The sequence below is a fragment of the Camelina sativa genome, chromosome 7 (assembly GCF_030686135.1).
Source record: "Camelina sativa cultivar CO46 ecotype springtype chromosome 7, ASM3068613v1".
NCBI lineage: Eukaryota > Viridiplantae > Streptophyta > Magnoliopsida > Brassicales > Brassicaceae > Camelina > Camelina sativa.
The window spans coordinates 3,635,747-3,659,416 of record NC_141886.1 but is presented as its reverse complement, the minus strand read 5'-3'; the positions used below and the strand labels follow the sequence as shown (position 1 = coordinate 3,659,416).

Below are 23,670 nucleotides of genomic sequence, written 5' to 3'. Positions count from 1 at the left end.
CACCAACATCTTACGTGCTATATATTCTTATATGGAATTTTGGATTTAAAAGCAAAGGAAACATATGGTACCAACCCAATCTCATATAATTAATTCTCGTTCCGGGTGAATAGTGCACGTAACGCATAGCCACAACCTAATCGGGGACAAATGAGAAGTTCATTACGTATCTTTTCCATTCCCGAAAAGGCGATGCAAAGAAATCGTTGCAATTTATTGATTTTCATTTTTCTCATTTCCATTTTTTTTTGTTGTATAACAATTATAAAGAAGCATAACGTGACTTCATTTTGTGTGTGACGAGAAATGATTATTCGTCATTCACCACAAGAGCAAACGGGTGTAAGAAAAACAAAACTTTATCGTTATCCTAATTTGAATCAGACCACAGGAAAAAAGCCCCATCACAAATAGACAGAGATATATTATATATATATATGCACATTTATATATGTGTAAGTAAGTTAGAACGTGTTCTTGGTGAATATGGGTTGTTACATTAATAATGTCAATATGAATAATTGATTCGTTGATAACTTTTTTTGCAAGTTTGGAATGTATGACCATACGTTCAGTCTAGTCGTAATTTCTAGAAGTCAAATTCCAATTTACGTGAAATTCATTTTTTCCAAATGTGTCAATGTCTATATTCTGGCTTCCGTAATAAATATATATATATATATAATATATTTTACAATCTATACATATATATGTTTTATAATAGTATTTTTTTTTTTACTTTTAAATTCATTTATCTAAATGACATACTAGCTAATAGTTAGCTAGCTAGTTCTATTCGGGAGCTTATGGTTGAGTGGTAGGGAGCGGAACTAGGACGCTACAACGTTTCAGGTTCGATTCCTCTGCTGCGCGAAATTAAGTCATATTTTCTTGGACACCTTTACACGGATATGAGTCTATCTAACGACCCATTTGAATATCCAGAAAGAGGGTCTATCCGTGGGCTGCACCTCCCCCAGAAATTAGTTTTGGGCCCTCCATAAACCTGAAGATTTACTCAGAGTTAACCAAAAAAAAATTAAAAAAGCTAGCTAGTTCTACCAAAACAAAATCTAGATATTTATCTACTCAATTTTTTTCTATTCTCAGTTCTCACCACTACTTTTATTATTAGTATAGATATGAATACATACGTATGCATTATATATACACACAAGCACTCATTGCCGTGAGGCCTTATTTAATATAACCCATTAGAAACATATAAAAAAAAACCCCGCAAGAAAGGCCACACGAGATTTCCACCAATGGTAGAGTCAAGTTCTTCCCTCCCTCCTCTTTGCGAAAAGATCTCATACAAAAACTATTTTCTTAGAGCTGTAGATCTCACGATTCTAGGCCTTCTCTTTTCTCTTCTCTTGCATCGATATCGAATCTTACTTGTGAAACAAAGCGACAACGTATGGGTTGTGGCTTTCCTCTGTGAATCTTTTTTCACTTTCGTATGGCTGCTTATTACCTGCATAAAATGGAGTCCTGCTGAATATAAATCGTATCCTGATAGACTTGATGAAAGGTGCGTTCAATTTATATATTTTAGTATTTTACACAAGTTTATTATATACACTAAACCAATATTCCTATTTGTATTAATTGTATCATTCATTACATTAATTGTATCATTCATAAATTAAAGTTAACCATGATTTTTTTTATTATTATAACTGGCCTAGCAATTTTGAATTTCAGGGTTCATGACCTACCATCCGTAGATATGTTCTTGACCACGGCGGATCCGGTAAGAGAGCCGCCTATTCTCGTTGTGAACACGGTGCTTTCGATGTTAGCCGTGAACTATCCGGCAAACAAACTAGCTTGTTATGTTTCGGACGATGGATGCTCACCTCTCACTTACTTCTCTCTCAAGGAAGCTTCAAAGTTCGCCAAGATTTGGGTTCCGTTCTGCAAGAAAAACAATGTTAGAGTAAGAGCTCCTTTTAGATATTTCTTGAACCATCCGGCCGCAACAGAAAGTTCCGAATTCAGTAAAGACTGGGATATGGTGAAGGTAAAAAAGGGTTTGTCATGCGACGCATATTGATTAGTTTGATTTTGAATCTGACTTTACAAATTGAGTTATTGCGTATAAAGAACACTAACTTTTTATCGGAAAAAAATAAAAATAAAGAGAACTCGAACTTAGTTAATTAATTAGTATTCATAATTTATTTGTAATTGTAAATTTATAAAGGAGATAAACTATTAAAAATAAACCGTTGAGGCGTTGATGTTTAAAATTTGCTTTTACAACTTCCTTAACAAATGTTTATGAAGTTGTTAGCGCAAATTTATTTCATAGCTTTTCGTATTATACTGGTGGGACGACTTTCTTGAAAATGTGTTTTTTTATTCGTGATTATATAAAGTGGGAGTACGAGAAGTTATGCCGTAAAGTGGAAGATGTCACCGGAGATTCCCATTTGTTGGATGCAGATGATGACTTTAAAGCTTTCTCAAACGCAAAACGAAATGATCATTCAACTATAGTTAAGGTATTATTTCTACAATTTATCAAACTTAAAATGACGTCTCTAACTATAGCAAATAATGGTTAACTTTAATTTCAGCCATTTGCATAACAAAAAAGGTTAATTTTAACATTACATATAGGCCATGAATGGTCAATAGTTTTAAGATTTTAGATTTTGAATTTTGGTTTCTGATTTCTTGGTTTTTAGTTTTTGTTATTGAATTTAAAGTTAATAATTAAAAAATCAAAAACTCAAAAATAAAATATGCTATATTTTTTTTTTACAAAAAGCACAAATTATGGTTTTTAGTTTCTCTTTGAAATTGGAAGAAACCACTCAAAAACTAGTTTCCCTAAATTTAAGAGAATCTATTTTTTGAAAATCTTGAATGGCAAAAAATTAGATTTTCAAAGAAGTTAAATCCAAAAACTACCTAAAAACCAGTAAACATTCAAGACCATAATCTTGTTTTATGTTCTTATGTGAAGGTGGTATGGGAGAACAAGGCAGGTGTGGGAGACAAGGAAGAGGTCCCTCATTTTGTATACATTTCAAGAGAGAAAAGACCAAATTACCTTCATCATTACAAAGCTGGAGCCATGAATTTTCTGGTTAGTGAATACTTTCAAACATCTCTCTCTTATATGAGAAAGTGACATATACTTCCCGGACCCAACCATATGATAGTATAATATGTACCATATGTTCCATGTGATATATGCGTGCAATCCGTCTTTACATTTAGTTGCATACTTGCATGTGACAATCCACATTAATTTTTAAAATGAAAGGGTAGCCAATAGTTCTGAACTTAGGTCTATAATCTTTCTGAGTATGGGTGAGTAGAGGCCGTAGAGCATGCTAAATCCTCTTCACATTTGCTTAGTCGAACTCTCCCCTTTTGGATAGTCGGCCTAGTGATATCGGGTGTAACCATGCAGTATGCATAGCTATCTTTGATGTGGTGATTGAGCGTAAGATGAATTTGAGCAGGTACGCGTGTCAGGGTTGATGACAAATGCACCATACATGTTGAACGTAGACTGCGACATGTATGTCAATGAAGCAGATGTGGTGCGACAAGCAATGTGTATATTTCTGCAAAATTCGATATTGAATTCAAAAAGTTGTGCCTTTGTTCAATTCCCTCAAGATTTCTATGATTCTAACGCTGATGAACTCACCGTCTTACAATCAGTAAGAGTTCTTTTCCTTACTGTATATTAATTTTTTTATTTCTAATGTTGATGTATAAAAATTTCGTTTAACTCATATATTTCTTTTGCTGTACGTAATATTTGTTTTTTTTTTTATTTGTTGAAATTTAATTAGTATGTGGGACGAGGAATTGCGGGAATCCAAGGACCAACATATGCCGGTTCAGGATGCTTCCACACTAGAAGAGTTATGTACGGTATTTCTCTAGACGATTTAGGAGATGATGGAAGCCTTTCTTCAGTTGCTACAAGTAAGTACCATATATGGTCTAGGCTATGCTAGCTAGTTTTTTTTTTTGCTGTGCAGGTTGTATAACATAAAATTTTCGTTTTGATAAATGATAAATATATAAATAAATCTCTTTCAGAAGTACATTTACTAGTATAACATTCTATTTGTAAGATTTACATAATAAACTCCTAGCGTTTAAATAAATATCATAATTTAATGTTCTTATTTGTAATATTATAAATATATATATACATCATTTCCTTTTAAACAGGTGAAGATTTTAACAAAACTATAAACAAATCATTTCCGTATCGCTAATCATTTGAACAAATTTCTTATGCTTTTCACACAAATTTCACAAGGTAAAGAATATACAGAATAAAAAAAAAAATCTAGATATATCTAGCGAATTAACAAAGTAATAAACATTTATACCAAATCGACATACATAAATATATTTTAAAAATAACAATATAAAACTTATAACAATATATGTTATATTTATTTAAATTTTAAAAAATATAATACGAACATCAACCCGTGCTCTAGCACAGATCTTATTTTAATTATATATTATAACCAATATTTTAGGATGAAAAATTGTAATGTTTCAATTCAACTAACATTATAATATATATATTTTTAATTTTTTTATCATACTAATACACATTAAGGAAACTACTTGGCTGAAGGAAATTTAGCGAGAGAATTTGGGAATTCTAAAGAGATGGTGACATCGGTGGTCAATGCATTACAAAGAAAACCAAATCCCCAACACTCATCCCTTACCGACTCTCTTGAAGCGGCTCAAGAAGTTGGGCATTGTCACTACGAGAACCAAACTAGCTGGGGAAAAACCGTAATTCTCTGCTCGTTTTAATCACTATAATAACGCCATGTTGAAAGAAAATTAGCCGTAATAATGCATTACCCTCAAGATTCACGGCTAATTTTCTTTTCAACGCCATGTGCAGATCGGTTGGTTATACGGTTCAACGACGGAAGATGTGCACACAGGTTTAGGAATCCACTCGAGAGGGTGGACTAGCTCATATATTTCTCCGGATCCACCTGCTTTTCTTGGGGCTATGCCACCGGGAGGACCAGAGGCCATGGTCCAGCAGCGGCGATGGGCGGCAGGAATGCTCGAAATACTTTTCAACAAACGGAGTCCATTGATCGGAACGTTTTTCCGGAAACTAAGATTCCGACAAAGCTTGGCTTATCTTTACATTCTGACTTGGGGTCTAAGGTCAATCCCCGAGCTGTTCTATTGTCTATTGCCTGCTTATTGTCTACTCCACAACACTGCCTTATTTCCCAAGGTGACTCTCTTCCTCTCTCATTAGCAAAACTTAAATTTGGGTAATGACAAAGGGGATGACACTAGCATAAACCATTAGATCATTTGACCCCATCTATCTCATAATTAAATAATAGCTTCTTCATTGGTTTTATTTATACTCATACCATATAACGTACTAATCTAGGGAGTTAACTGTTTATTTATTTTTAAATTTTTTTGCTGTTGTTTGTGGCTCTAGGGAGTTTATTTAGGTATAATCGTCACGCTTGTGGGGATACATTGCCTTTACACTCTATGGGAATTTATGAGCCTTGGTTTCTCCGTGCAATCGTGGTTTATCTCCCAATCATTTTGGAGAATAAAAAGCACGTGTAGTTGGCTGTTTAGCATCCTTGATATCATACTTCAGTTTCTTGGAATTTCGGAAAACGTCTTCATTGTCACTAAAAAGACTATGCCTGAGACAAGGTCAGAATCTGGATCCAGAAAATCTCAACAAGAAGGTGATTTTCCAAACCAAGATTGTGGTAAATTTGAATTTGATGGCTCGCTGTATTTTCTCCCCGGCACATTTATCGTGTTAGTGACCCTGGCCGCTCTAGTCGGTTGTTCAGTGGGTCCTCAAAGATTGAGTCATAGTCACAGAGGAAATAGTTCAGGTATGGCAGAGGCTTGTGGATGTGTTTTGGTGGTAGTGTTGTTCCTTCCATTTCTAAAGGGCATGTTTGAGAAGGGAAAATATGGTATCCCATTGTCTACTCTTTCTAAAGCTGCCTTTTTAGCAGTTTTATTTGTTGTTTTCTCTTTTGGAAAACTGGTATAGTGATATGGGTTTGTTATGCACACAACGTTAAGTTTTAGCATGACAGTGTCTCAATTGATAATGCTATTTATTCAATTAGTTTTCTTCTTCATTATATATTATTCTGACAAATATCAATTATCGATATATATAACGTCCCCAAACTAACGTTGAGTTACAAAAAAAAAAAGTTATTCTGACAAATATCAATTATCGATCAATGGCCATTTTCTAAAAGTTTAAACCCATATGGGGTTGCAAAATGCGTGGAAAACGAGGAGTCGGTAAGTCATACGTCCCTTCTTATGATCTTATGTGCCCGACAGCAATTCCAGTGCTAGGCACTTTAGCCATTCCATCTGTAAATCTGGGAGAAAAGTGTTTTGTTTATTATTCATGAACCAAGAATATATATAGTTTAGCAAAGACTTGATGCACAAGTATAAAATATTTATAAAATATAGAAAATATATATCTTTTTTCCTAATATTTTCTCTCAAGATGGAGCGTGTAAGTTGAGAACGCCCAGTTTGGACTATAAATACTGAAATTGATCACGTCCCAAAGCTTTAGTGAAAATGTCAGCAGGTTGTTCGTGAATGTTAATATAAGCAGTGGCAATAGTACCAAAAGTAATTTCATCACGAATGAAGTGACAATCACTCTCTATATACTTCGTGCATTCATGGAAAAACGAATTGACGGCGATATGAAGAGCGGCCTCATTGTCACAAAACAAACGCATAGGATGATTGTGCTCGACGCCAAGAAACTGTAAAATCTCCTTAAGCCATAGAAGTTCCGTACAAGTCATAACCATGGCTCGATATTAGGATTCAACGGAAGAAAGACCCACGCTTATGCTTCTTTGTCTTCCAAGTAAGAGGTGAATTGCCAAGCATAACCATATAACCAGTCAAGGATCGCCGAGAAGCAGGACAATGTATTGTAATCAGAATCACAGTAGGCATAAACTTGAAGAGAGGCAATGGAAGATAGAACAATGCCTTGTCCGGGAGAAGACTTTAAGTAACGCACCACACGTTGAGCCGCCTCCCAATGATTCACAAGCGGTGTCTGCATAAACTGAGCAAGTGTGTTAACATCATAACTCAGCTCAGGCCGAGTGTGCGTAAGATAGACAAGTCGCCACATTAAACGACGGTACTGGTCCGGAGCAGAATACAGAGCACTCTTAGAGGACAACAATTTATGGTTCTATTCTAAAGGAGACTCAACTGAACATGAACCAGAAAGACCACATTCATCAATAATGTCAAGACAATACTTCCGTTGAGAAAAAAATATGCCATCAGGTCCGTGAGCCACTTCAATGCTGAGAAAATACTTCAACATACCAAGATCTTTCATATTGAAACAACGACTCAAAGAGGATTTAAAAGATTCAAGAACCACCGAGTCATCACCACAGATGATTAAGTTGTCAACATAGACGAGAACATGGAGAAAGACCTTGCCTCGCCAATATGTAAAGAGAGAGTTGTCTTTGTGAGATCGGATAAACCCGTATTCAAGTAAAGCTGTAGATAACTTGGAAAACCAGCAATGCGGGGCATGACGAAGACCATAGATAGATTTCTTGAGCTTGCAAACAAGTTTCGGGTCTGCAGGAAGAAATCCCGGAGGTGGTTTCATGTAGATATCTACATCAAGATCACCATGTAAAAAGGCATTGTGAACATCCATTTGACGAAGTTCCCAATTCTTAATGGCAGCCACACAAAGCAGAGTATGATTACCAAGTGCAACCAAACATGCCTTAAACCGTTCAAGCGTACCATCCGCATTAAACTTAAGACGATAAACCCATTTAGAACCAAGAGCTTTGACACCCGACGGAAGATGTTCAAGAGTCAAGGTTTCGTTTAGTTCTAAAGCATCAATCTCTTTTCGCATCGCATCACACCATTCAAGAATTTGAACGGCTTGCTTATAAGTAACAAGTTCATCGACCATAATCACAGCTGTAAGAAACTTCTGATTGGCAGAACTAAACTTGTTAGACGATACATAATGTGTGAGAAGATAGAAACACGTACCAGAAGATGATGAAGAGGTCGTAGGCTTGAGAGAGATGAGAGTTTCATCATTACGTGCATAATACGTTACATAAGGTTCTAAGCGAGTAAACTTTGTTTTCTTGCGACAACCTCTACCAAGTGGTTCAGTACCAAGATTGAAGTTACCATCAGTCTCAGTCGAAGCAGAGTCGACAGCAGTAGCTGAATCAGTAGTAGTAGCAACGGAGTCAGTGGTAGGACACGAAACAGGGGAAATCACCACAAAGGAATCAGATGTTGAATTCCTCCTGGTTTCGAGAGATGGAGGTGAAGTCTCATCAACAAATTCATCATCAGAAACAAGAGCAGTCGGCATGATCGGAGAAACATCGTGCGAGGTAAAGGAAGCGACAGCTGGAGAATATGGAAACACGACTTCATGAAAATGACATCACGAGAGACAAAGAGATCATGGCTCTCCAAGTCGTAAACACGCCAACCTTTTTGAGTGTGAGGATAACCGAGGAAAATGCATTTTCGTCCTCGCTCTTAAAATTTATCATGATGAGCCGAGTGTTGTTTGGCAAAGCATAAACAACCAAAAACCCGTAGATGATCAAAATGCGGTGATGTAGAATGAAGAACCTCATATTGAGTTGTGCTGTGAAGGAGAGGAGTAGGCGTACGGTTTATTAAATATGCAGTGGTGAGGACACTTTATCCCCAAAACTGAAGTGGTAAATTAGCTTGGAAGAGTAAACAACGGGCCATGTTGAGAATATGTCGATGTTTACGCTCAACTCTTCCATTTTGTTGCGGAGTATAAACACAGGAGATTTGATGTAGAATGCCATGATCTTTCAAGAAAGTACGGAGAGCAAGAAACTCACTCCCATTATCACTGCGAACAACTCTGATCTTTTTACCAAACTGTTGAAGAGCCATGGCCACAAACTGTTTGAGATGAGAAGCAACTTCACTTTTGGTGAGAAGTAGATAAGTCCACACAGCCCTAGAATAATCATCCACAATGGTAAGAAAATAGTGTGCTCCACAAGTAGAAGCAAGTTTGTATGGTCCCTAGACATCACAATGTATCAAAGAGGAAGTTGCCTCTGATTTATTAGTACTTTCGGGAAAAGCCAATCTTGTTTGTTTAGCTTGAATACAAACTTCGCAAAAATCATTGCTATCACTAGTATTATGTTCAAAATCTTGTAAAGTAGATTAAAAACTTGATAGAATTTTCGTAGATGGATTCCCCAAACGCTCATGCCAAAGAGTCTTGGTAGATTTCTTGACATTGGGAACCTTTGCTAAAACTGCACCTCGAAAATGATAAACCCCATCTATCTCTTCACATGCGCCAATCAGCATCTTTGAAGTGCGGTCCTATAGAACACAAACCATATCAGTGAACAAAGCAAAACACGACATCACGCGTAAAGGACGTGCTACCGAGATAAGGGTGCAAGAGAGATCGGGAACATAAAGAACACGATAGAGGCGAACATGATCACCAAGGATCATCGTTCCTTCTTTTGTGGCAAATGTGTGTTTCCCATTGGGAAGAACAATAATACTATGAGGAATGTCATGGACATCCACAAGAAGATCATCGGGTCCGGTCATATGATGTGATGCACCGAAATCAAATAAAAACTCAAAGCAAGAACTCTTACCAGATAGTTTATCATGGCTAGTTGATTGATCAGATTTCAACAGGCTCACAATTGCGGACCACGTTTCCTTTGTGACTCCAGGCAGATTAGGAAACTCAGCTTCAGGAACAGCTTGAGCATTATTAGCTCGGTAAAAAAAAAAGAGTAAGAACATGGTGTGGTTGATCGTTAGAGGAGAGGTAGTAAGGAGAGGACGTGATGGAGTCCTTAGTAGTAGTAAGAGTAGTAGAAATAACAGATGACATATTACTCATAGTTTAGGTAGTAGAAGATCTGTAGGAAAAAAAAGGTAAAAAAAACGTGTGCTCTTAGGATAGAAGAAACACAAAAAAACGGCTAAGATAATTAAAAATTTAGGGTTTTGTTTACTGGCTCTGATACCATGTAAATCTTGGACAAAAATGTTGTGTTTATTATTCATGAATCAAGAATATATATAGTTGACACAAGACTTGATGCACAAGTATAGAATATTTACATAATATATACTCTCTACGATATAGAAAATATCCTCTTTCTTAACACAACCCTTTACATAATATATTTATTAAATTTGGGCTTTACTATGGGCTTCCAACTCAAAACCAATTGGCAATGAGTGGAGAGGCCCTAACCCTTTATATATTACTTAAATCCTTTCACATCTTTCCGATGTGGGATATTTTACACTAACACCCCTCCTCACGCTCAGGCATGACCATCTGAAGCATAGACATATGTGGGAACAATATCTACGGGGTGGCCCAACAATCAACCGCTCTGATACCATATTAATTTCGGGCTTTACTATGGGCTTCCAACTCAAAACCAATGGACAATGAGTGGAAATGCCCTAACCCTTTATATATTACTTAAATCCTTTCACATCTTTCCGATGTGAGATATTTTACACTAACACCATCCATTCTAGAAATCTTTCTCTCGCAACATATTTTGTAGTGACAAGATCTTTAGAGCATGCCCATTAGTCATCCTCAAATCAATGTCTCTAACTTTTAATAATATTAAAAATAATACTAATCTAAATTTAGATTTTCACCCCCTTCTTTTTATTTTTTATCCTCCCATTAGTCATCCCTAAATATGGGTGTCTTATATAATTTTTATTAAAAATGTGTTTTAATAAAAACAAAACAAGAGCAGAACAAACAAAACTTAAGAAAAACAAAACAAGAGCAGAACCACTTAGATGTAGTTATAAGAACAGAACCATTTATCTCGGGCTACCTGTGAAGGATAAAAAGAGAGTACTCAAAAACAAGAGCCACACAATACAAGTAAACATAACCTATGTTTAAGTTTTGTGTTTAAGTTCAAGCAATCAATGACAACTACCAAAACTTGAGTAAGTGCTTAACTACCAAGCATTGAGTAAGCATTGACAATAGGTGTCTAACTATTACAACTACCAAACAATTTGTGTTTAACTACCAATCATTGACAATAAGTGTCACAAATCAAACTATCAATGTCAACAACAAAGCAAGATTTCAAACAAGACTTAAAACATAACCATAACCCTAGGTGAATCAAGACCTTTTTATTCTAGCAAACAAAATAAATCATATCTACAACTGAATAAAAAACACACCTTTTTATTTGAGTGATGGGCAAGGTCTAAATATTTTTGTTGCACACAGCTTCTCGTGTTCAGATGCAAGAAAATATCTGCCAAAAGAAGCACAAAAATCATGTCAACGGTAGGATACACCACATTGATACGAGCAGTATCTTTGACAGCGAGACTGAAGCTTTTCAAGACTGAAATACAAACTCAAAAAAATTATACTTTACGGTTGAAGAAGCAATAAAACAAAACAGATTGAGAGAATTAAATTTTCATGTCATCTTTAAAGAGAGACATCAAAATATAAACATACAAAATGGTTTCCAAATACCTCTCTAAACATGATGCACAAGTTTCAATCAGCTTCAGAAATACTAGATATAATCCAACTCGCACAAAAAATATGGACCTCACTGTAAAACTAGATAGAGCCATCCTTCAATTTAGCTTATGTACCCACACACATGTACATGCTATCTATTACAAATCTCGAATAAACAATTCTAGATTCGACCTTTAAATTTTCGTTATCATTCTCTAGAACATAGCTAGTTCGAGTTCCCCAGCCAACTCAATAACTAAAGATAAATCCAGATATCTACTAATTTCCTTATCCTTACCTTTTTCATCATCCGACGGAGATGGAGATTCCGCCGGTAAATCAAGGTTTAACGCTCATGATCAAGCTCCAATTCCAAGTCAGGATCATCTGAAATCGGATGACGGCGCTTGATACGTGGAGGAGGAAGAGAAGAGAGGAGGTGACGAACATCGTAGCAGTCAATAAAGAGGCTGTTCCAGTCAACAAGCGCCGTCGGTGAGTTGACAAACGTTGCCATCGAATCGTCGTAGAAAAAAAGAGCGTGAAGACCAACGATCACTAGATCTATTTTGTGATTCTTCTTCCAAAGCAATGGAGATTTGGGGGAAGAGCGTAGCCTAGGGTCTGTAATTTGAAATTGGATGTTTCAAATTCTATTTTATCTGGAACCGATCAGAAAATCGATTGTTTTGTTTTCGTTGAATCGATTCATGTTTCTTCGTTTTGGTGGTATCGAAAGAGAGAGAGAGAAGCAACTGAATAAAAGAGAACTAAATTAAAAAACCATAAATAAAACAAAATAAACTGTAACTACTAGATACGTAACACGTTACGTGTTTGTGGGTATCTAAAACACTCTGTGCAGAGACACATGTCTCTCAAAATTTCCGATTAAAACGTTATTTTTCATTTATTTAATTATTAAAAAATAAAAAACATCCTATTGAAATGACCGATGGAAATGCTCTTTGAACATTGTAGTGATGTGAGTAAAAAAGTAAAGAGAATTTCAAGTGAAAGATTATGAAAGACTTTCACAACTTATTTAAGAGACTTTCCTAATTAAATATTAATATTTTATATTTTAATATAATTTTTTATACATGAAGATTATAACGAGATTACCATTACTTCTGCTGTTAGAAAACATTATCCAAATTATTGATGTTATAAAAAACCACTACTATATTAGCCAGATCTGCTTCCGTCATAAATAATTCTATATATATTTACCATGCATATATTTTACAATCTATACATATTAATTTTATAAAGTATAATAATATATCTTTTGCTTTTTAAATTCATGTAGATCTCATTAATTTGGCTATGACGAATTTATCTTTCTCCGTTTTCTAGATAATACTAGTTTTAGCAAAACAAAATCTTGAGATCTATACAATTTTATCTCATCTGACTAATCTTCTGGGGGAACCGAAAGAAACAAGAACTCATACACGTGACGATTATTTTATCTTAACCCAATAGAAACGTATCTTTTTTTTGGCAAGGATCATATTATAGGTCTTCTTCGTTATAACACCTAAACTTTCATTTCTGCTAATGATATTTCATATTTACCTACTTAGCAAAAAAAAAAAAAAAAAAAAACATATCAAAAACCCTGCAAGAAAGACCACAAGAGATCTCCCCACCAATGGCGGAGTCAAGTTCTTCCCTCCCTCCTCTTTGCGAGAAGATCTCATACAAAAACTATTTTCTAAGAGCTGTAGATCTCACGATTCTAGGCTTTCTCTTTTCTCTTCTCTTGCATCGAGTCTTACTTATGAAACAAAGCGACAACGTATGGGTTGTGGCTTTCCTCTGTGAATCTTTTTTCACTTTCGTATGGCTGCTTATTACCTGCATAAAATGGAGTCCTGCTGAATATAAACCGTATCCTGATAGACTTGATGAAAGGTACCATTTCATATATTTTACTCACGATTGTATACACTAAACCAATATTCTTATTAATTTTGTATTCATTGTATAATTCATTACATATATCTTTCTACTCTTAGTTGAGTAGTAAACAGCAAATAACATTTTCTTTTTTTTAACTGGCCTAGCAATTATTCATTTCAGGGTTCAAGACCTACCATCCGTAGATATGTTCTTGACCACGGCGGATCCGGTAAGGGAGCCGCCGATTCTCGTTGTGAACACGGTTCTTTCGCTGTTAGCCGTGGACTATCCGGCAAACAAACTAGCGTGCTATGTTTCGGACGATGGATGCTCACCTCTCACATACTTCTCTCTCAAGGAAGCTTCAAAGTTCGCCAAGATTTGGGTTCCGTTCTGCAAGAAATACAATGTTAGAGTTAGAGCTCCTTTTAGATATTTCTTGAACCATCCGGCCGCAACAGAAAGTTCCGAATTCAGTAAACACTGGGAAATGATGAAGGTAAAAAAGGGTTTGTCATACAACGCATATTAATTAGTTTGATTTGGCATCTGTGTTTACAAATTGAATTATTGCATTTACTTCACATTATTTTTTTTTTATCAAAATATAAATTATTGAATTTTAAAACAATAATTTACCAGTGCACATAATCATATATGAGTGATTGAACACTAAAAAAGATCTTTCACTCATTTAGTCTGTCACAAATATAATAATATTATTTTCTGTTCACTTTAGTTCTAAACTTTTTAATAATTTTTTTTACTTTCATTGGTGAGAGACCCACCTAGAGACCCCACCTAAGTCTCTCATTAGCCTAATATTTTTTTTAATGTAATTTACTATTTGTAATGTAATTTAACTCAAATAATATCTTTTAAATCATATCAAATTATATTTAAAATATATTTACTTACATTAACTAGTTACATTTTTTAATAATCTATAAATCGTTTGGTAAATGGTATAATCTATAATAGAAGTTACTACTATTGATACGTTATATTTTCTTAAAATTAAGCATTCAATTACATAACATAAAATCATACTTAGATAATAAAAAAGGAAGAAAAAAAATATAGGAAATGAAATTATTATAATATATGATTTTACTAACATCAAAATTTATATGTAAAATTTTCAAATCTCGGAAATTGTTTAAACTAAAGTAACATGAATATAGTATAATTGTAATTATAACTAATATTAATCAAAATAATATTAATATATATTTTAAACTCATGCATAATGAAATTTGTTTATTTTATTTTATGAATTATAAAAAGATTAAAAAATTAATTACATATAAAACTATTCAATTAAGTTGAAACTTTTAAACTAATATGGATTTGATTTATCATAATAAAATCTGAACCATTTCTCAAGATGCATGTGTCTTTCATATAAGTGGTTTTTAAAGGATTTCAAAGTTTCTCATCGGGTTCTCGGATAGACTCGATGAAAGATTTCCACTAAACATGCTATAGTATTCATTATTTGCAATTGTAAATGAGATAAACTATAGAAAAACGTAGATGTCACGAATTTGCGTTTACAAATTCCTCAAAAAATCTTTATGCATGAAGTTGTAAGCGCAAATTTATTTCGTATTATATGGGGACTTTCTTGAAAATGTGTTATTGTAATAATATAAAGAGGGAATACGAGAAGTTATGCCGGAAAGTGGAAGATGCCACCGGAGATTCTCATTGGTTGGATGCAGATGATGACTTTGAAGCTTTCTCAAACACAAAACGAAATAATCATTCAACTATAGTTAAGGTATTATTTCTACAATTTATCAAAGTTAAGATGACGTCTCTAACTATAGCAAATAATGGTTAACTTTAATTTCAGCCATTTGCATAACAAAAAAGGTTAATTTTAACTATTACATATAATCTTGTTTTATGTTTTTATGTGAAGGTGGTATGGGAGAACAAGGCAGGTGTGGGAGACGAGGAAGAGGTGCCTCATTTTGTTTATATTTCAAGAGAGAAAAGACCAAATTACCTTCATAATTACAAAGCTGGAGCCATGAACTTTCTGGTTAGTGAATATTTTCAACATCTCTCTCTCTTATATGAGAAAGTGACATATATTTCCCGGACCCAACCATATGATAGTACAATATGTACTATATGTTCCATGTGATATATGGGTGCAATCACTCTTTACATTTTGTTGCATACTTACATGTGACAAACTGACAATCCACATAATTTTTTGAAATGAAAAGGCAACCAAAAAGTTATGAGCTTATAGGTCTATAATCTTTTTTAGTATAGGGGAGTAGAGCATGCAAAGTCATCTTCGCATTCGCATTGGCTTAGTCATCTTCGCATTAGCTAGCGATATCGGGCTTAACTATGCTTTATGTATAGCTGTAAATGATGTGATGATGGAGCGTAAGATGAATATTTGAACAGGTACGAGTGTCAGGGTTGATGACAAATGCACCATACATGTTGAACGTAGACTGCGACATGTATGTGAACGAAGCAGATGTGGTGCGACAAGCAATGTGTATATTTCTACAAAATTCGATATCGAATTCAAACAATTGTGCTTTTGTTCAATACCCTCAAGATTTCTATGATTCTAATGCTGACGAACTCGCCGTCTTACAATCAGTAAGAGTTCTCTTACTATTCATTTTGTTGATATACAAAAATTTCTCTTAGCTCAGATTTCTTTCGTTATTACATCAATCCATAGTTAATTAATCATCTTTGTTTTTTTTATTTGTTGAAATTTAATTAGTATTTGGGAAGAGGAATTGCCGGAATCCAAGGATCATTATGTGCTGGCTCAGGATGCTTCCTTACTAGAAGAGTTATGTACGGCATATCTCTAGACGATTTAGAAGATGATGGAAGTCTTTCTTCGGTTGCTACAAGTAAGTACTACCGGGCAATGTTACAATATATGGTCTAGACTATGCTAGATTGTATAACCTAAACTTTTCGTTTTGATTAATGATAATTATATTTCATAAATAAATAAAAAGTAGTACCGTGCAAAATCATAAAATCATCCTCATCCACTAGGGATGTCTTTAAATATAATAAAATAAAATAAAATAAAATCTGTATGGATTTATGTCTACCCATAGAGATTTGTGTCTACAGAGACACTTTAGATCTCTAAAAATAAAAGTGTATTTAAATTTAATATTAATATATATTTAAGACATCCATATAAATAAATGATATGATGTTCTAAGAATTTGTTTGCATATCACGTTTTCATATAATCCTTCAGAACATTATTTAATAGTACAAAATTATAACCAATCTCTTAGCGTGAAAAATTGTAATGTTTGAACAATATAATATTTTTACCATTCCATCGTTCTACTCTACACATGAAGTTGTTTAACCAATAATGTGTTGTGTCGTTATTTTATTAAGGGAACTATTTGGCTGAAAAAAATTTAGCGAGAGAATTTGGGAATTCTAAAGAGATGGTGACATCGGTGGTCAATGCATTACAAAGAAAACCAAATCCCCAACACTCATCCCTTACCGACTCTCTTGAAGCGGCTCAAGAAGTTGGGCATTGTCACTACGAGAACCAAACCAGCTGGGGCAAAACCGTAAATTCTTAGCTCTTTTTAAACACTATATAGTATTTCACTCCAACCCATTAATAAAGTAATACGTTTGCTCTATATGGATTGTGCAGATCGGTTGGTTATACGGTTCAACAACGGAAGATGTGCATACAAGTTTAGGAATCCATTCGAGAGGGTGGACTAGCTCATTTATTTCTCCGAATCCACCTGCTTTTCTTGGGGCTATGCCATCGGGAGGACCAGAGGCAATGCTCCAGCAGCGGCGATGGGCGGCAGGAATGCTCGAAATCCTTTTCAGCAAACGGAGTCCATTGATCGGAGTGTTTTTTGGAAAACTAAGATTCCGACAAAGCTTGGCTTATCTTTACGCTTTCACTTGGGGTCTAAGGTCAATCCCTGAGCTCTTCTATTGTCTATTGCCTTCCTATTGTCTACTCCACAACTCTGCCTTATTTCCCAAGGTGACTCTCTTTCTCTCTCATTAGCAAAACTTAAATTTGGGTAATGAAAAAGGGGATAACAAAACTAGCATACACCATTAGATCATTTGACTCGATCTATCTCATAATTTAAATAATAGCTTCTTTATTGGTATATTTATACTCATATCATATAACTAATCAAGTTCTCGTTTTCTAGGGTTTTCGTTTGTTTCTGAGTAAAAATTTCTTTATTCTTATATTTATACTCATATCATATATATAATAGCTTCTTTATTGACAAATGCACTGTTTTTTTTTTTTTTTTTTTGTTGCCTGTTGTTTGCGGCTCTAGGGAGTTTATTTAGGTATAATCTTCATGCTTGTGGGGATACATTGCCTTTACACTCTATGGGAATTTATGAGCCTTGGGTTTTCCGTACAATCGTGGTTTGTCTCCCAATCGTGTGGGAGGATAAAAACCACTTGTAGTTGGTTATTTAGCATCCCTGATATCATACTCAAGTTTCTTGGAATTTCGAAAACCGTCTTCGTTGTCACTACAAAGACTATGCCCAAGTCAAGGCCATCAGAATCTGTGTCCGGAAATTCTCAACAAAAAGATGATTATCCAAACCAAGATTCGGGTAAATTTGAATTTGATGGTTCGCTCTATTTTCTACCGGGCACATTTATTGTGTTAGTGAATCTAACTGCTCTAGTCGGTTGTTCGGTGGGTCTCCTACAACCATTGAGTCGTAGCCACAGAGGAGGTAGTTCCGGTTTGGCAGAAATTTGTGGATGTGTTTTGGTAGTAATTTTGTTCCTTCCTTTTTTAAAGGGCATGTTTGAGAAGGGAAAATATGGTATCCCTTCGTCTACTCTTTCTAAAGCTGCCTTTTTAGCAGTTTTGTTTGTTGTTTTCTCTGTGGGAAAACTAGTATACTGATATGGGTTTGTTATGCACACAACGTTAAGTTTATCATGACATTGTCTCAATTGATATGTTATTTATGCAATTAGTTTTCTTCTTAATTATATATATATAACGTCCCCCAAACTAACGTTGAATTACAAGAAAAAAAAAAGTTACTCTGACAAATATCATTGTCGAAATGGCAATCACTTTCTGAAATTTTAAACATATGGGGTTGCAAAATCTGAGGAAAAGGAGGAGACTATAAGTCATACGTACATCATTTTTATATGTCTGCCAGCATTCTAGACTTCCAGTGCTAGGCACTTTAGCCATTCCATCCGTTCTAGAATTTTTCTCTAGCAAAATATTTGTAAATAGCAGATCCTTAGAAAACACTATCTAGTTATATTGATGTTATAAAAAAGCAATATTTAGATATCTATATTTGGCAGATCTGCATGACTGCATATCTTTTTTAAGCATATTGTTACTATGGTTCCATGTTCCTTTCATTTTCTGTGTACAGTCTCCTGAACAGCAAAACTTTTCGTGTGTATTTTGAAGGTTTTTGACACTCTATGCATGTCATTGTTTTGTTGTAAACAAATTATCGACTGGATAGATGATGCAAAAAACCAAAACATATATTTTTTGGTCCTAACTTTCCTATGATATGCTAATTAATGCTAGGTCAAAAACAAAATAATAATAATCAAAATTTTCAAATTTCTTACTAAAAATCATTCAGTGGTATCTTATGGACAATAAAAAAAGTATATAAATCATTCTGTAAATAGTAGACCATTTTTCTCAACAAATTTATGTATTTGACTAGTTAGTACTTTAGTTTTTTTTTTAACACCTTAGTTATTAGTACTTTAGTTTATGAATATATTTTTCAGATTTGCTTATATATATATATATATCAAAAAATTTGACTTATAATATAACAATATACATTTTCCGACCAAACACATGAATATACTAATAATAGTGAATAATGTTAACTCATAAAATAAATAAAACATAATTACATAGAAAACAACAGTGTTAATTACTGGGTCGAAAAGTTTCCAAAGTCCAAACCAAGACCATAATTATAAGATAGATAAAGTTTAGCTCACTGTAATATACTTCACAATTGGCCATCTTACACTTGTCACGTGGATAAGATAAACTTAAACACTCTGGTCAAATACAGATTTTCAGATTTTCTTACAAAAATTAATAATAATATTTAATCCAAATCAAACAAAACAAATTAAATAAAAAGTTTTCTTTCTATGTAAACTTTCTTTGGAAGTATTATTATTTTTTCTCATTAACAATTAATACTAGCTTTTATATAATTAAACTTTAACAAAAATAAGTCCAAAAGGATAATTTGGTCTTTTTATTATTTAAAAGCCATGCGTGCATTACCTTGGTTTATAACTCCTTTCTCCTCCACTTATGAGCTGCCATAATACACTCATCTCTCTCTAAAGAAGCTGAATACATTCTCAGAGAGAAGGAAAAAATCAAAAATAAAGAAGAATCTACGGAGATTTCTCCGGCCAGTCCTCGCCGTGAAAAATGGTGAATCTACCAGACCATTTGTATGAGGACTACAGTAAACTCAAGTTGACTTCTCCCAACTCATATGCTTCTTCCTCCTCAGCTCCTCCTCCTTTACCGGGTCTCACCATCGTTCCTAACCCGACCGCACAGATGATTTTCGAGTGGGTCTATGATCTTCACAAACCGAACTCATTCGAGTCTGATTTTGCCTTGCATAATCTCGCCTACGTAAGTGCAAAAACACTCTTCTTCTTCTTCGATTCTCTAATATATATATTTACATGATTTTTAGTTTGATCTATCATCTATCTTTGTTTGACTCAACATGCTTTAGGTTATTTGAGTCTGACAAACTGATTAGTATCCGATAAAGAAGTGTTTCTTTCGGATTAGGGATCATCTTGAAATCTCCGTTTGTTTGATTCTTGTGGCTAGGTTAACGATTTTATTCCTATAGCTTTTCTTATTTATTTTTTGTTCCTACTAGATCGTCAAAAATAAATGATTGGAAAAGTATGACACAATCTTTAATATTCTCATTTTTTCCGTCAAATGTTAGATTTTGTTTGTATCTATCATAGATCTGGTTGATTGAGATGGATGTTCTTGTTTTGTGAGTCAATTTTGCACTTCTTTGTGGATAATCATAATCTTGGAGCCTATGAGGAATAATCATTTGTCATTCTCTCTTTTTGTTTATATTCGTTTGTCGATAATTTGACGATTATCGCCGTTATCTCGTTCTGTCGGTTTTCGCAATTTTGAGGTTTACGAAATCTTGGGATTTTTCTGATCATATGAAATATTCAATTGTTATTCCTCTTTGTTTGTATCGGTTTGACGATTGTCAGTATTATATCGCTTGTCGTCTTTCGCCATTTTTCCAAGTTCAAAAGATCTGACAGTCTTTCATATCATCATTTTATGATGTTATCTCCTTTAGGTTATAAATTTTTAAATTTAGATCTTGTTCTTTTGTTCAATATTCTTTGATTTCCATCTCGTATCCCGATAGGTAAGAATGTGTGTGGTATAGAATTACAGCGTGTCTGGTAGATAACGGTGTGTGTGGTCAAGAATTACAGCTTATCGCGATAGATAATAATGTGTGTGGTCAAGATTTACATTGTCTAGTAATTTTGATTTACTTTTGTGGCATTGCCAACTATGCATTTTAAATTTCTCTACAAATCAATGCTTTGCAGATTCTTTTCTATACATGCGGAAGCTTGAATTGATAGCTAGTCATAGTTGTAGCCCAATGCAAGTATAGAAATATATCTTGGTACGACTCGAATATATAGAAAACTAAAATTTCATAAATTGTTAGAAAACCAAAAAAAAATTAAATTTGGTTTTCGAAATTTTAATCTTATCTGTTTTCGAGATTTTTATCTTTAGTATTTCATTAGATATGCAACATGTGACGACTATGCCTTTGTTTGTCCATAGGTTGAGGATAAATTCACTCAAAACTTGAATTGTATAATGTTAGAAACTTTTATATACAATTGGTAGTCGAGGACCATTTTAAACATTTTGGAATGTTAACAACTCATATTATCCCATCTTTTTCTCCAATGGCAGCAAAGGAACAATTTTGATTTCTTACCGCGTCTGTTGTGGGAAACTCCTGGTACTGCATACATTATGTTGCAGGTAAAGTGCCGACACTACTTTGGTTTCACAGATGACTAAATGCTGATTTGATATGACTTTTTAAAACAGAATTTTTCAAAATCTTGCCATCTTTTTTTTGTTGTTGTAAAACTTGTCTCTATTTGTGACACTCACTTTAACTTTCATCCCGTCTATACAGAAAATTATTGAAGTCTACAGACACATTGTAGGACACATCTCACTTCCATTTTCCCCATATCTGAATCCACATCGAGTGTACGATGTTTTGCTTTTGTTCCAGGTTTTGTTTTGGTCCTCACACTTTTTTCTTGTTTCTTATACTTAAAATATATATATATATATATATATATATATATATTTTCTTTGATAAATGCTTAATCCTTAAGTGTCTCTATGATGTTATCATCGTTGTTCCTGTTAAAGCGCATGGCTTATCACCCAGATACAAAAGGCCACTTTCTTAAGGGTAAGCCTTTGATCTCCTTTAGTGCAATTTCTCTTCACATTTGCTATATGATCAATGTTATATCATGTTACATTGTCTTTGAAATTTCCTTGCATATATATATATATATATATATATATATGTTGGTTTGTTTGCAGCTAAGATGCCAAACTACTTCTATCCTTTGATGGACATTGGTGTCACCGATAAGCCTTATGAACCCATGAGGCTTGGAGCATTGGGTGTCATTGCTCATATGATCAAGGCGGTACATACATATTCTCTTACAACATCTCAGTTATTGTGAAAAAATTGCTTTTAAAATCTCATATCTCTACAGTCTGAAGATGGAGCTGCTACTCGTTTCCTTATGGACACAAGTGCTGTTAGTCACTGCGTGAAACCCATTGAGTTTGGCTCTACAGATTCAAAAACTGTGAGTTTCTTTTTAGATAGGTTCTTCTTCTACACGATCGTTTTTGACTAATGAATCAGAGAAGAAAGAAAAATATTAATTAATATACTCTTATTAATCTTCAGCTTGCTGTATTCATACTACACAAGATAATGTCCACTGATGAGGGGCTTCAGTACTGCTGCGTCTTGGCTGATCGTTTTTTTGTCATTGATGAACTCCTTAAGAAGCTGCTCCACCATCTTTCTTACATGGCTAGACCTTCTCCAGCCTTGTTCCGTCTTCTTGTTGGTTGCTACTCCAAGCTCTCTAAGAAACCCAGGTTTCACTGCTACACCTTCTCATCTTTTCCATTTAAAAAAAAAAAAAAAATCTTAAATCAAAATGGTAATTAGGTTTTGTAAAGAAAACTAAAATTTGATTTTTTTTTTCTTTTTCTTCTGGTATATTGGATTAGGGTTCGTGAGGGATTAAGGCGATACCCTCCTACCTTGCTGTTTGACGGCACCTTCGCTCGTTTGATTGCTGTAAGATTGAAAATCTTTTAAGTTTTTTGGGATTTGTATACATGCATGGTTTTGGTTCATGTATGTATGGGAATAGTACTTATAAAGATTCCGTGTGTGTGTTTTTTTCTTATTTTTTTGGCAGGAGGATCAAGTCACTGAAAACTATTGGAAGCAGCTGGTTGAGAATATGGAAAACATCAACAATGAAGCACCGAAGACACTGTTGTCAATGAAGTAATGAAAACACAAATGAGAGACACCCCTCCGGACCTCCACAGAGAACGTTACAGGTTTACTACGCTACGCGTAACGCCAAGTCATAATAACTATTTTAAAATAAAATAAAAAAAACTATGAGAACCAATCGTATGTTGTTGTTCAGTTTACTTTCTTTCTTGAGATGCTGACTCTCTCTTAATACTCTCTCTTTCGACATTGTTTTGTCTCTTTTGGAAATACGTTTCAAGGCGATTTCTTTCTTCTTCTTCTTTTTTTTTTTCTATTAATTCCCCTTTTTAATTTGCAATTTGATCATGATTTTCACTTGCAGGAACAAAATGTAATGTTATATAGATCCGAAGCTTCATGTTTGTTTAGTGTACATGAAGATTTTAAAGTATATAGACTAAAAGTCA

General features: G+C 34.2%; 3 protein-coding genes across 5 annotated transcripts; all 3 read left to right on the top strand.

Moving 5' to 3' along the window:
- The first annotated feature begins 1,026 nt into the window (after nt 1–1,026).
- Nucleotides 1,027–6,161, top strand: LOC104700204 (cellulose synthase-like protein B3). 2 transcript variants are annotated; one of them, XM_010415683.3, is made up of 9 exons: nt 1,027–1,537; nt 1,711–2,029; nt 2,388–2,513; nt 2,981–3,103; nt 3,486–3,689; nt 3,825–3,960; nt 4,634–4,800; nt 4,916–5,266; nt 5,486–6,161. In XM_010415683.3, exons 1-9 carry the CDS (start codon nt 1,269–1,271, stop codon nt 6,068–6,070), a joined length of 2,280 nt encoding a protein of 759 aa, XP_010413985.2. In that variant the 5' UTR covers nt 1,027–1,268; the 3' UTR covers nt 6,071–6,161. The 2 variants fall into 2 exon arrangements, with proteins under 2 accessions (XP_010413985.2, XP_010413984.2); XM_010415682.3 differs by having other exon boundaries at nt 4,616–4,800.
- Nucleotides 6,162–13,069: 6,908 nt separating this feature from the next.
- On the top strand, nt 13,070–18,581 carry LOC104700205 (cellulose synthase-like protein B3). 2 transcript variants are annotated; one of them, XM_087456598.1, is made up of 9 exons: nt 13,070–13,561; nt 13,730–14,048; nt 15,207–15,332; nt 15,477–15,599; nt 15,980–16,183; nt 16,314–16,449; nt 16,964–17,148; nt 17,238–17,588; nt 17,902–18,581. In XM_087456598.1, exons 1-9 carry the CDS (start codon nt 13,299–13,301, stop codon nt 18,493–18,495), a joined length of 2,301 nt encoding a protein of 766 aa, XP_087312724.1. In that variant the 5' UTR covers nt 13,070–13,298; the 3' UTR covers nt 18,496–18,581. The 2 variants fall into 2 exon arrangements, with proteins under 2 accessions (XP_087312724.1, XP_087312725.1); XM_087456599.1 differs by having other exon boundaries at nt 13,450–13,561; nt 13,714–14,048.
- A 1,314-nt stretch (nt 18,582–19,895) lies between these two features.
- LOC104700203 (uncharacterized) lies at nt 19,896–23,517 on the top strand. Its single transcript, XM_010415681.3, has 9 exons — nt 19,896–20,253; nt 21,613–21,684; nt 21,845–21,946; nt 22,090–22,132; nt 22,270–22,379; nt 22,452–22,547; nt 22,652–22,848; nt 22,984–23,053; nt 23,178–23,517. Exons 1-9 carry the CDS (start codon nt 20,041–20,043, stop codon nt 23,271–23,273), a joined length of 999 nt encoding a protein of 332 aa, XP_010413983.2. The 5' UTR covers nt 19,896–20,040; the 3' UTR covers nt 23,274–23,517.
- The last annotated feature ends 153 nt before the right edge of the window (nt 23,518–23,670 follow it).